Genomic DNA, 13,793 nt, shown 5'->3' with positions numbered 1-13,793 from the left:
TATGAGGTGATGGCAAACCCCAAATATGTTTTTGAACAAGTGATAATACTAGAGGTCCAGAAGGAACAGTTGAAGTACTAAGAACATCTATGGGTAGAATTTCCACCAGTAAATCGAGTCCCAAGGTCAGTATCTCTCCCAGATTTTCCACAGGGAACTTTCTCATACCTCACACATGCCACATGCCAGTCATCTCAGTATTATCTCACAGTAGGCCAGCTCCACTCTGATCCAGTTTTGGGGGAATCTTTAAAATGTTTCAGAGTCATGGAACAAGTTTTGCTTCTTTTTTTATTTTTTTTTTGCATGTGCTTAAATAATTCTGCCATGTAGACTTGCTTAACTGCTGTTTTTATAAGTAAGACACAGGATCTTTGCAACAAACTAAGAAAATTCAGCTCTTCTACAAGCCATCTAAACTCTGGCCCCAAGAGATTTATTTAAAATTAGATGCTCATTTAACTTCAGGCTTTGTTCCTGGCTGAAACATTCTGGATTGACTGATGTCCCAAAAGGAATTTCCTTCTCAAAGAAAGGATTCTGCCTGTGCTCCTTCTTCAATGTCTTCTCAGGATTTCTTTTCCTGTGCATGCATGATATTTCCTTAGAGTAACAGAGAAGGGGCTGGAGAGAGATACTTAAAGGAATAAAGAGATATATGGGGCCGGGCGGTGGCGCTGGAGGTAAGGTGCCTGCCTTGCCTGCGCTAGCCTAGGACGGACCGCGGTTCGATCCCCCGGCGTCCCATATGGTCCCCCAAGCCAGGAGCGACTTCTGAGCCAATAGCCAGGAGTAACCCCTGAGCGTCACCGGGTGTGGCCCAAAAAAAAAACAAAAACCAAGAAATAAAAATATTTGCCTGTTTATACATGGATGCATATGGAGTCTATTATGATGAATGAAATAAGTCAGAGGGAGAGAGAAAGATACATAATAGTCTCACTCATCTATGGGTTTTAAGAAAAATTAAGGACATTATTGTATTAATCCCGAGAGACAATAGAGATGAGGTACGCAAGTACCTGCTCACAATATGAAGCTCACCACAAAGAGTAGTGGTGCAATTAGGAAAATAACTACACTAACAACTATCATGGCCATCTAATGAGTGAAAGAAGTAGAATGCTTGTCTCAAAAACAGGCAGGGGTTGTGATAGGAGGGATATGGGGATCTTGGTGGTGGGAATGTTGCACTGGTGAAGGGGGGTTGCTCTTTTTGTGACTGAAATCCAACTATAGTCATGTTTGTAATCATGGTGTTTAAATACAAATATTATTAAAAATAAAAATTAAAATGAACAGAACAATAAAATTAAATAAAATTTTTTCTTGTGTGACTATCCTAGTTTGATCCCAACACTATATGTGGTCACCAAACATTCTGTGAGCATAGAGTCAGAAGTAAGCCCTGAGCACTGCTGGGGATAGCCTCAAACACATACACACACACACACACACACACACACACACACACACACACACACACACAAATAAAAAAAAATAAAGGACTGGTTTAGCTAAAATCTAAACTGCAGAGTCCACAACACTAAGTTCCAAACTTTAACAATCAAACTTTAAAAATGTGCCTGTTTGGTCAGAGCAATAGCATAGTGGATAGGGAGCTTGCCTTGAATGCAGCTGACCTAGGTTCAATCTCTGGCATCCTGTCTGGTTCCCCCAGCACCCAGGAATGATCCCTTACTCCTGCAGAGCCAGGAGTGAGCCTTGAACACTGCTTGAAGTGGCCTAAAAGCCAAAAAGATAGAAAAAGGTGCTAGTCAAAGAATCAGACGTAGGTAGGAGGGAACATTGGGGAAATGGAGGAGGGAAGTTGACACTGGTGGTGGGATCACTGCTGGAACTCAATCATAAATAACTTCGCAAATAGCGTTGCTTTAATAAAATAAAAATATTAAAACAAAAATAAAGTAAGTAACATGATAATGAAATGGTCTGGCAGGGAGTGACCACTTGATTAAGGAGAGAGCGTCATTTCTTTAGCCACAATAACCATGTGGCTATTGCCCAGAGGCCTGGTTTCCCACATTCAGTAAGATTGACCATGCCTCTCCCACCTTTCCTGGGAACAGAATCCAGAGAAATAATCACCCAAAAATGCACCAACTCCAAATATGGATAGGGAGCAACTGCACCCTGCTGGCTGCCCCCACAGCACCAGACTATCTGCTAACCCAGCTGGACCCAGAATCAAGATGTCATTCAATTTCTTTGTTTGCTGAAGGACAAACCATTACTTAAATGGACCATTACTTAAAACAAACAGAAAGTCTCTTCCTGTTTGTGGTGCCTTGTCCAAATACCAGTTCTGGGGACCACACTGAAAAATATTGACTGTGAACTGCAAATACCACTTTCCTGTGGACAGAAGACCAGAAGCCCCAGCCCAGGAAACTGTGGTAAGTACGTGTTACCCCAGAGGGAAGGCAGGAAACCAGCCACCACCCACACCCACAGTTTTAGTATCAGAGATGGGATGGAATATGCCCCAAAGAAAAGTGCAATAATATCCTTCTAAGTCTTGAATTTGGGACTTCAGATATTTTGAATAGGCTTTTACAGATGATTGGCCCACCATTGTTTGCAAGAGGGAAAAGCCCATATTCCTAGCAGATAGGCAAGAAGGCAGGAAGATTCTAAGAAACTGACAGTGTAGTGGTAGGAAATTTACCAGAAACTGGGACATCAATTTGAATCTGGAATTTAAATCGTGCTCATTACACCTCACAGTTGTAGGTCCTGGCCCCAAGCCTGTTTCTTTGGATGCACAACTCATACCAAGGTTTTGGGCCTCCTGGAAGACTCCATTTAGGTGGCATAAATCTAGTGCTCCTCAACTTGGGTGGTGCTGGGCAGGACCAACCTTCCTTCACTGCTCATCATTATTATCTTGCCATGTGCCAAATTGTCCCATACCAGGTCACTATGAACTCAGCAGTGTTCCCTAGCCTCCAGTCTTAGAGAGAATCCAAAATACTTCGCCTCCCTTTTACTCCTCTTCCCTTTGCTCTTGCCAACCCTTCTTGGGAGTGTATCTAATGAGCACATAATGTGTGAGAATGTGAAAAAATTAATTTCCTACAAGAAAAGGAGTGGATGGGGTATAATGACACCCACTTCAGTAAGAAGGTGGCACTATTAACCTTGACTTTTTCTATCTTGAGATGCTTCATGTATTGCATGCTTAGGAATCCCTGCAACTCACCCAACCTTTGAGTGTCAGATGTGATCACTTGCATTTTGTGAGGGGACCATGCAGTTCTGAGAGGTTCTTCTCAGTTCCACATAGTGATTGCCTACAGAATTTTGATGCACACCCAAATCCTCAATATTCTCAGAAATAGAACCTTCTAGACATCTGAGGTCTCTGGGGGTGCAATGGGATGAACATGGGGTGAAGAGGGCAGTCTGAAAGTAGCTCACCACTCCTGGCATCTATGACTGCCCCAAGTTCCTCCAATTTTGATGTTCTGCTTCTTGGAATGATCCCCTGGAACAAAATCCAGCATGGATGAGAAGGCATGAAGGAAGCCCCTTGGAGCTGTGCGGAAGGGGAGGAGGTGGCCTTGGGAAACTGCACACAGCACTTTGATCAGCAAACAGGTTTCAACATAGGCCAGACTAGGTTACATTCCTTTCTCCCAATAACTGCTCTCAGGGGTGTGCTGTGGGATTGGGGCACCCTGTGTGACAGACCATCTGCCGAGATACAATCTCCTCTACTTGGCCACATCAGTCATTGACCCAGAGAACACAGGTTGGGCAATTTCGGAGAAAGGTGATGATATGGGAAGGGGTGATGGAGGGTGGTGAGGGGCTACCGGAAGGAAGGGGGTCACTTTTCTCCCCAGGATAGCAAGACTGAGAGGAGTGTTTTCACGACAATGTGGGGGGTAAGTTCTGTGAGGTCAGGGCTATCTATGCATCAATGTGCCTGTCTACACACATATATGTGTATGTGTGAACACATGAGGGTATGTTTTATGCAGGCATGAGTGTAGTATATATGTGTGTATTTATAAATGTGTTGAGTAGGTATGTGCATACATACATGTGACTGATATATTTGAATATGTATGGATGTGCATAATATGTGGGAATATATGTATATTGCATACATGCATGGGTCTAAGCATGTGTGTTGTGCATGGGTGCCTATGGCAGCCAAAAGGGAAGTGAGGGTACCAGGCTTGGTGGAATATGCAGAGGGTACCATGTCTAAGCTGATACTGGAGCTCTTTGTGTTCTCTGCCCTCAACAAGGGTTTCCTGCTGCCCAGCCACCTGAACACCCTAGAAGTGATCGGCACATTACAAACTCAATACAGGACACATTGTATGTATGTCCTAGCCTGTCACCTTGCAATGTCATATTCTGGGCTACTTAGTTGACAGAAGAGACCTGAGCCAGAGCTAAAGAGGCCAGAGGCCAGCTCAAAGTGCCAGCAGGAGGGCTCCTGCTAAGGACCAGGACAAACAATCTGTGCCTGCCTCTCTCCATCTGGCAGGTAATCTTGGGCCCTCTTAGCTGGCCATATTCTGCCTGGTCTCTTTCTTCTCTACCTTGGTTCTCCCTGTTGGTGTGTCTGTGTCCAATTGAGCCTTTGTCTATAGAAACCATCATATCTGGCCCATCTAGTGGCATTATTTAATTCTGCACATCAGCAGTGCCCTTCTCCAAGATCACATCTTGTGGTGGTTGGACCTCAAATGCTGGATTTGGGAGGAAACCCAACTCAGCTCATTAAACATCTTTCCCTCAGTTTTTGCACAGACTATGAGAAGGGTTCAATACTGCATGTAAGGAGAGAAACCCGAGTTGACAAGGGTGTGGCAGAGCTGGAATCAGCTTCTCTCTAGCCTCACCTCCAGGTTCTTGCCATCCAATGGCTTGTCATCCTTACAGGTGCCCTGAATATTTTCTCTGAGCAGGGTCTCCTGAGTTTTAAAAAGTATTAAATAAAAGGTTGAAGAAAACTGGAAAGAAAAGGGTGGGGAGGAAGAAGAAGGAAGAGAGGAGGGAAGGAAGGAAGAGGAATGAAGAGAGAAAGGAAGGAGGGAAGAAAGGAAGGAAGGAAGAAAGAAAGGAAAGGGGGAGGGAGGAAAGAAGGGAGGAAAAAGGAAGGCATGAAAGAAGGAAAGAAAGAAAAAGGAAGGAAAGAGGAGGGAGGAAAGAAGGAATGGGGAAAGGAAGGGAAGAGAGGGAGGAAGATAGTAAGGGAGGGAAGGAGGAAAGAAGAAAGAAGAGAGGGATGGAGGGAGGGAGGAAGGGAGAAAGAAAAAGAAAGGGAGGGAGAATAAGAGGCAAGAAATGGAGGGAGGGAGGATACAAAAGAGAAAGAGGGAGGAAAAGACAGAAAAACAGTAAAGAGGGAAAGCGGGAGGAAGAGGAGTGCAGAGATGAAGGCAGAAAGAGACAGGGAGCTTTATCATAGTCCCAACTTCCCCCCAGAGAACCAAACTCTCTTGACCTGTGTACACAGAAAGCAGGCCCAATAAAACAGTGGATAGGGCATTTACCTTGCACATGGCAAACTGAAGGTTAATCCCTGGCTTCCCCTATGGTCTCTGGAGCCCATCAGGAGTGATTTCTAAGCACAGAGCCAGAAGTAATCCCTGAGCACCACAATATGTGGCCCCCAAACAAAACAAAGCAAACAAAATAAAGAACATAGGAGAGGGGTTTGATAGATAGTACAGTGGTAGGCCATTTGCCTTGAATGCGGCCAACCAGGGATGGACCCAGGTTCGACCCCCAACATTCCATATGTCCCCTGAGCCTGTCAGGAGCGATTTCTGAGTGCAGAGCCAGGATTAAATTTGAGTGACACCAGGTGTACCCCCCACCCCAAAGAGTAGGAGAATGCAGGCTGATTTCTTGGGGCAAGTACTAGTGGTCCCTGCTTGCTCACCCATAACCTCTGAGGATGCAGTCAGGACCCACTGTCTGACTTTTCAGCAGTGGATGGATTTAGGGTGGGCTGGAAGCTACTAGGGAAATGGAACATCATGTCCCACCCTAGGTCTTGTCTCCAGAAGATGAGACCCGCATGGCTGTGGCTGCTGGGAGCAGGAATCCTGGCTTCTGCCCATGGACAGCCCCCACATGTCCATAAACATTTAGAAGTGGCCCTAGCCCCAAACACCCAGCAATCAGAGACCACACCAGCCTACCACAAGATCACCCCGACCATCACTAGCCTGGCTCTACGTTTGTACCAGCATCTGGTCTCAGGGCGGCCCGGAAATGTCTTCTTCTCCCCTGTGAGCATCTCCACCACCTTGGCCATGATGGCTCTAGGCTCACAAGCCAACATCTCGACGCAGATCCTGGAGAGCCTCGGCTTCAACCTCACAGAGACTCCCGAAGCAGACATCCATCGGGGCTTCCAGAGTCTCCTGCACACGCTGGCCCTGCCCAGCCCCAAACTAGAGCTCAAGGTGGGCAACGCCCTGTTCCTGGACAAGCAGCTGCCGCCGCCACAGCTCGCCGTGGACCGCATCAGGGAGCTGTATGGGGTGCTCACCCTAGCTGCCAACTTCACTGATGCAGCTGCCACCCAGAGGCAGATGAACCAGTATGTGAGGAAGCAGACATACGGGCAGGTAGGGGACTGGCTCCAGGAGCTCAGCCCAGACACCCCGCTGGTCCTGCTCAACTATATTTTCTTCAAAGGTGAGGGTTTCACAGTGCAGAAGAGTGTGCTCACCCACTTCTGACCTAGGCTCAGAAGGACCTTCAGTTCTCTTCTTTCTCCTGTTCTTTTCCTTCTTTCCTTCTTTCCTTCTTTCCTTCTTTCCTTCCTTCCTTCCTTCCTTCCTTCCTTCCTTCTTTCCTTCCTTCCTTCCCTCTTTTCCTTCTATCCTTCCTTTTTCTTCCTTTCTCCTTTTCTTCTTTCTCCCTCCCTTTTTCCTTTTTTAATTTTCTTTCTTTTCTTTCTCCCTCCCTCCTTTTGTTCCCTCATTTTTATTTCCTTTCTTCCTTTTTTCTTCCATCCTTCCTTCTGTACTTTCTCCTTTCCTTTTTTCCTTTCATCCTTCCTTTCTTCCTTCCATACTTTATCCTTTTTTCCTCCTTCCTTCCTCCTTAAATCTTTTTTCTTCTTTTCTTTTATCCTTCCTTTCCTCCTTTTCTTCCTTTATTCCATTTTCCTTCCTTCTTCCCTATCTCCCTTCCTTTCATTCTTCCTCTTTTCCTGCCTTTTTCCTTCCTTTCTTTCATTTTCCTTTTTTCCTTTTATCATCCCTTCTTTTTCTTCCTTTGTTTCTTCTTTCCTCCTCCTGCCCTACCTTCTCCTTTTCTTCATGTTTTCTGCTTACTTTCCTCCTCCCCACTTTGCCATCCGCCCACTTCTCTTCCTCCATCCCCCATTTCCTTTCTCTTTCCTTTACACCCATCTTCCTTTCTTTTTCCCTCTGTCACTCCATTCCTTCCTCCCCTCTCCCTTCATTCCTTCCTTCCTTCTTTCTTTCCTTTGTTCTTTCTTCTGCCTCTTTATTTTTCTTTTTCATTGTATTTTATTTTAATAATTTTTACTGTGACCAAAGTGAGTAACAAATCTTTTGCAGTAATATTTAAGGTACACAGTGACAATGAATCAAGGCCATTCCCACCTCCAGGGTTGTCCTCCCTTCACCCTATTTCCCAGCATATATCCCATATCTTCCTCCTTTGCCCCACCCTAGAGTGCTAGTGTAACTGTTCCCCTCTGTGTATAGCTTATTGTAAATAGGTAAAAGCCTGAAGAGTATATGTCTTAATTATCATTAATTATTCAGAGTTGGACACAGAGTCAAGATATTTTATTGTGGGTGTTCTTTTTCACAATGCTATTCATATCAAGTGAACAGTATTCTTCGACCACACCAGCATATTAGCATTTCTCCAGTGTTTCTAGGTTGCCCTCAGGCATATTCCTCCCAAGTCAGGCATATTTTAAATGCTTGTTGAACAAATAATTTCATAGGTTATAGTTAATTTCTCTTTGAATGCTAGTTACTCATCAACTAGCATGTTTTTAAACACATATTAAGTGCTCATTACAAGAAGAAATGCATAATGTATTACTGAAAATGTATTACTGAAGAAAATGTATAAATAAATATTCCTCCATAGAGCTTAAAGTACCACATTAGTTAAAAATAAGAAAATAAGTAAGTAAATATCACAGTAGAAAACACCAATCTCTGCTTTCAAGTCCATCTTCATAGGGTTGTGTTCTTGATGCATTTTCTCATATTTTTGTGGGTCTCATGTTCTTAGCCAAGTGGAAGCAACCTTTCCATCTCTACCAAACTCAGAAGCCAGGCAGATTCTTGGTGAATGGGAAGACTTCTACCCTCATTCCCATGATGCACCAAAAGGTGATGCATCGGTTCTTCTACGACCAGGATCTGGCTTGCATGGTTCTCCAGATAGAATTTAGTGGCAATGCACTTGCCCTGTTCATCCTTCCTGATCCTGGGAAGATGTCAGAAGTGGAGGCAGCTCTGCAGCCTGAGACACTAAGAAAATGGAACCAGTTCCTTATGCCTAGGTAAGTGTTACAACAGGAGGACTTTCCTGGACTTTATTCAAGAATCCTAGTAGATCCTAGTCCACACTAACTTTAAGAGTCCCACCCTTTACTACTGTTCACTGCCTCACCAGCATTTTCTTATATATTTGACCTTAAATTCATCAGAGGAAGTCAAGGCCATAAGAACTACCCTGTGGGATGTTTAGATGATGCTCTGGGTTAGTACCTGCAGAGATTTTTTTTTAGTGTAAGTGCTAACTGGCTGTTAACCATTCTACTCTTTCTCCAGTCTCCTATTGCCTCAAACTTCCTCAATATTCTTTCTTCCTTATGCCCTTTACAAGGACTGGTAAACGAAGATCAACCTGGAGAGTATAGTGTTTACATATTCTTGGGAACTGTCAGATAACCAGTTTTTTCCTTTTTTTTTTTTTTTTTTGATGGATTGGAGCTTTGATCAGGACATGGTTGGGAGGTTCAAGATGTGGTTCAGAAATGACTGCTAGGTCAACTCACTCTGCCTTACACAAAACTTCATTCTAAAGAGGGAGGGTTTCAGAATATGAGGGTGGTGGCTAAGAGGTCAGCCAGTAAGTATAAAATAGCCGATATCTTAGGATGGAGGAACTTATACTGTCTTCAGGGTGGTCTTACAATTTGAGTGGAAATTTCAGTACCAAATTAAAGAAGTAGGGCTAGAGAAATAATAAAGGGGGGAGGGTAAGGAACGTGCCTCATATATAGACAATACCTTTATTCAATCACCTCTATCACATATGGTCCCCTAAGTACTGCCAGGATTCATTGTTAAGCACAGAGTCTGAAGTAAACTCTGAGGTGGCTCAAAAACACAAATAGAAAAAAAAAACAAAAGTGGGAGAGGAGAGGATAGGAAAGAAGAAGAGAGGTGAGGGGAAGGGAGGAGAGATGGGGTGAGGAGAAAAGCGGGGAGAAGGGAGGAGAGGAGAAGACAGGGGAGGGAGGGGAGGAGAGGGGATAAGAAGAGAGGAGAGAACAGGGGAGAAAAGGAGAAGAGAGGAGATGAAAGGGGAGGGGAGAAGCAAAAGGGGGAGGGGAAGCAGAGAGAGGAGAGGGAAGGAAAGGAGAGAGGAGAGAAAGGGAGAGGAATAAAGAGAGAAGAGGATAGAGGAGGGAAGGGGAGGAGAAGAGAGGAGATGATCGTGACAGTCATGATCATAGATTATGGACAGCCACTATAAAACAATATAGATCGATTGAATTGCTACTCTCAGCCCTGTGGGAGGAAATGCTAGACATACTTCTAGACTTTTCCTAAAGAAGGTTCTACTTTGACCTTCATAAAGCAAACCCCACCTAAGTTATCTTTTTCTGAATCTTACATGTTCTCTCTTACTGTATCTCAGATGAAAGTTATAATAGCATAGCACTATTAAAAATTATTCTAACTTATTCAGCAACTAATGGTTTGGTTAAGATATAATGGACATATAACATGAATTTCAGGGGGTGCCAACAGCAGCACATTAATTGGTTTCAGACATGAATACTTGCATTGAGGGAGAGTTAGCTTTTCTGGGAACACCCTCCCTGGTCAGCCCTCTCTTACTTTGCCTTAGTGACTCCCCACTATGCAGTGAATTCTCCACACACACACACACACACACACACACACACACCCCTCATTGCTGGGGCCCCCCCTCCAAGTGCTGTCTAAGGAAACTTGCCTAACAGACCAAGATGGCTTATTTCTCTCCTCTACACCTATGTCTCCCTTTTACTCTCTGGCCCTTGACTTCCAACTACCATCTCCTGGAGGGACAGAACCTTCACATTCTCCAGAGTAGAACTAGTAATATTTCTGCACCACTGTTCTTTAAAGCACCACTAGGAATGGACCTTTCTTAGCTGTCCATTTGACTGCCATGTTTATGACTGCTTTGACAATGGTCAAATTAATCAAAGAGAATCGAAAGAAGGGAAAAGAAGTCTACAACCTTATCCCAGGGAGTGTGATGATTGGATAGGAAAGGCAGAGGCCAGGGGCAGGAGGAGAGATGTTCTATTGACTCAGGCCCACAAATCATACTCTTTTTTTCATCCTTTTTTGAGCTCTCACAGTCCAGAAGCTCAGACAGTTGATAAGGGACTTTGTCTGGTATAAGAAGTTATCAGGGATAGAGTCAGGAGGCAGATGAGAAGTTGAGACAGCAGAATTTGTCAATGAGATGAACATGGAGGCAGGAGCCATGGACATTTGGACACTGAACCAGCAGGTAAATTCAATTCTAGAAAGCATCTATAATGGTGACCAAAGATGCTCACGCCAGAAGTCTTCAAACTTTGGGATGTCTGAAGAGGAGGCAGTTCTGCGTCATGAACTTTTCTGACATATGGATAGTACCTTGTGAAACACCTATGTCTCACAAAGGTCTCCCATGTTATCAGATGGCATCATCTGTCCTCTGTCTGCTTGTTTCTCTAGCCTGCTGGATTTGCACTTGCCACGGTTTGCCATTTCTGGAGCATATAACCTGGAAGAGATACTTCCACATCTTGGTCTCATCAACATATTCAACACAGAAGCTGACTTATTGGGCATCATTGGACAGCTCAACAAAACCATCTCTAGGGTAATGGAATAGATGAGTAGGGATTTAGGGGGTGTCTTTCCTCCTTTGATCCGTGGTACACTTGCAAGCTAAGTTTCTCTTTCTTTGTTTGGTGGGAAGTTCTTTATCCAAACACACCTTCCTACATTCTCCTAGACAAGACACAATCCTGAATCAAGTAGGTGGGTGTATTTAGGCTCTTTCCATAGAAAATCCTACAGCCTTGAAATTAGCTTTGCTTTCATTTTTTGTTCTTGATATCAGGACAGATAGGTAGACTTCATCTGTCTTCCTCATCACTGTCAGATTGGGGGAAAACAGGAACAGGACATATATGCATCTGCGTATATGCAACAGCAGCTCCTATCTAGTGCTTTATCTTTAAAAATATTCTTTTCCTGTGATTTTACATGTCACTGTTGTCTGGATACAACTCTGCCTTCTTACTTCTAGAATATCAGTAAAGAAGGGCCTCCCTTTTGGTCATGTCATTCTTATTGCATGGTAGAAAGGAAAAAGGAAACATGTCGTGGCTTGAAGCACATGAGCTTGTGCATTGCCTGGTCATTCCCATGCCATTGACCAAAGCATTCTGTACTCAGAAATTCTATCCTAGCCATGAGGTCATGGTTTCTTCTGAAGACAGCCCTATGAGTCATGGTTAGGTTGGGTGGATTGATGACCACTAGCCAGAAGATAGAAATAAGATATATTTTCTACTAGAGGAAAGGAAGCTAAGATTTTTACTGCTTTCTAGTTTCTGTCTTAGAACAGAGAGATAATGACATTCATGGAAGAACAAAGGAAAAGTATTTAGGAATGACCAGCTATGATGCCAAGCCTTAGGGAAATGGCCACAGGTGTGGATCTATGTGCTAACAAGCATGTATGCACATGTGTACATATGTTCCCATATCTGCTGTGGGAAAGAAGAGATGGAAAAATCATGTGCCCTGTAAAAGAGTTCCTTTCATGATGATCTTGAATGCTAATTTTATGTTTTTGTAAAAACATTTTAAAACAAAAGGGTTTATTATGTCCATCATATGTTTCAACTGTTCTTAAAACTAAATAATCTTTTTCTTCTAAGAAGTTGTGGAAAAATTAGTTTTCTTGTTTGTTTGCTTTTAAAGGCTGGTAGAAACCTTTTTCCACTAAGGTCATTTAGAAAACTGTATGTTTAGTCTGGGAAAGCCATGTTAGGGGGAAAAGACTGGGGCTTAGAAAGGGTAGTTGCAGCTGGAAGCATAAAATGACTCTAAAGCCAGTGCTTGGAGCTCCAAAAATGCTCCTAAAGTAGCTGCTGAATATGAGTGTCCTGTTTTGTGTCTCAGCCTGGGGCAGCTCATAGTCTTCCTGAACAAAAGCAAAACATCTTGCAGATCCCCAGAATAAGATGAAGGGAAGAGCATGGAGGATGTTAATACTTCCAGCTCCTTGGAAGGCAGAACCCAAAAGGCTCTGAATGGAGGCCTCTGCCCTCCTATCCTCAGAGCCACACAAGGTCACGATCCTCTTCAAGACACCGGAACTGATGTAATTTCTGCTCTCCTTCTCTCCTCTTAGGTGTCACACAAGGCGACCGTGGACATGAGTGAGCGAGGAACTGAGGCAGGAGCTGCTTCAGGGCTCCTCTCCCAGCCACAGTCTCAGAACACAACGTGGGGGGGCCCTGCCCATTTCAACAGACCTTTTCTGTTACTCCTCTGGGAGGTGACCACACAGAGCTTGCTCTTCCTGGGAAAGGTGGTGGAGCCAGCCACAGGGTGATCCCTACCTGTGAACAGATCACAGGGTTGTACCAACCTGTACAAGCATTTTGAGTCTCCTGTACTGGAAGACCAGGATTCTATTAAAGCTTCAGTGGGGCCTGTGGCTATAATCTTGCTTATTCTACAGTTTCCTGGAGTCTGGTGTCAGTGGTAGCTGTACTAGTGCTTGGGAGACCATTTATGGTGTCCGGGATTTAATAAGAGTTGGTGGGATGCAAGACAAGTGCTTTAATTTCTGTGCCATCTCTCCAGCCTCTGTAAATTAAATTGGTACAACTAGAACCTATTTTTCTTGTTTAGGGTCACACTCAGCAGTTCTCAGGGTATACTCCTGGCTTTGTGCTCAGGGAATCATTCCTAGTGGGCCATAGGGGACCATATGAGAAGCAGGGGATCAAACCTTGATCCATCTATGCAAGGCAAGCACCCTACCAGGTGTACTCTCCAACTGAACCTATTTCTTTGTTTTCTCTTGGCACACATAAACTGTCTTTTGTTGATATCTCCTTTACTGTGCTCTTTACTATACTCAGCCACACCCCAAGACCTGAGTATATATTTTAACACTTTAATTGTGGCTTATGAGTACGACATATTTTTCTCTCTCAGCTTTTCCAGCACTGTTTGCCTATAAACATTATTTTGTTTCTTATAAGTGGCTTATTTTACTCAGGACCAACTTGGAAGGAAGAATTTCAAAATTTTGGATTTGGAAGCAGGGCAGGGACATGAGCCATCAGTAGTACAATCTCAGGAAAAGGCAAATATGTTCTGAAGTAAATTGTATAATCTCCAGGCCTAGACCCTCCCTCCAGAGTGGCTGTGGACAGATGAATATTGTCCCCAAGACAACCCCCCCCACTAACAGTTTCATTTTCTTTCCCATAAGGACAC

At 43.9% G+C, this 13,793-nt stretch overlaps 1 protein-coding gene across 1 annotated transcript; it reads left to right on the top strand.

Moving 5' to 3' along the window:
- Positions 1-3,658: 3,658 nt before the first annotated feature.
- LOC126003575 (serpin A11-like) lies at positions 3,659-12,979 on the top strand. Its single transcript, XM_049769854.1, has 5 exons — positions 3,659-3,775; positions 6,041-6,693; positions 8,281-8,554; positions 11,001-11,148; positions 12,694-12,979. The coding sequence occupies exons 2-5, from the start codon at positions 6,057-6,059 to the stop codon at positions 12,895-12,897; spliced, it is 1,263 nt and encodes a 420-aa protein (XP_049625811.1). The 5' UTR covers positions 3,659-3,775; positions 6,041-6,056; the 3' UTR covers positions 12,898-12,979.
- Positions 12,980-13,793: the final 814 nt, after the last annotated feature.

This window comes from Suncus etruscus, chromosome 3 (genome assembly GCF_024139225.1).
Source record: "Suncus etruscus isolate mSunEtr1 chromosome 3, mSunEtr1.pri.cur, whole genome shotgun sequence".
In the NCBI taxonomy this organism is placed as follows: Eukaryota; Metazoa; Chordata; class Mammalia; order Eulipotyphla; family Soricidae; genus Suncus; species Suncus etruscus.
This window is presented reverse-complemented; position numbering and strand designations above follow the sequence as displayed.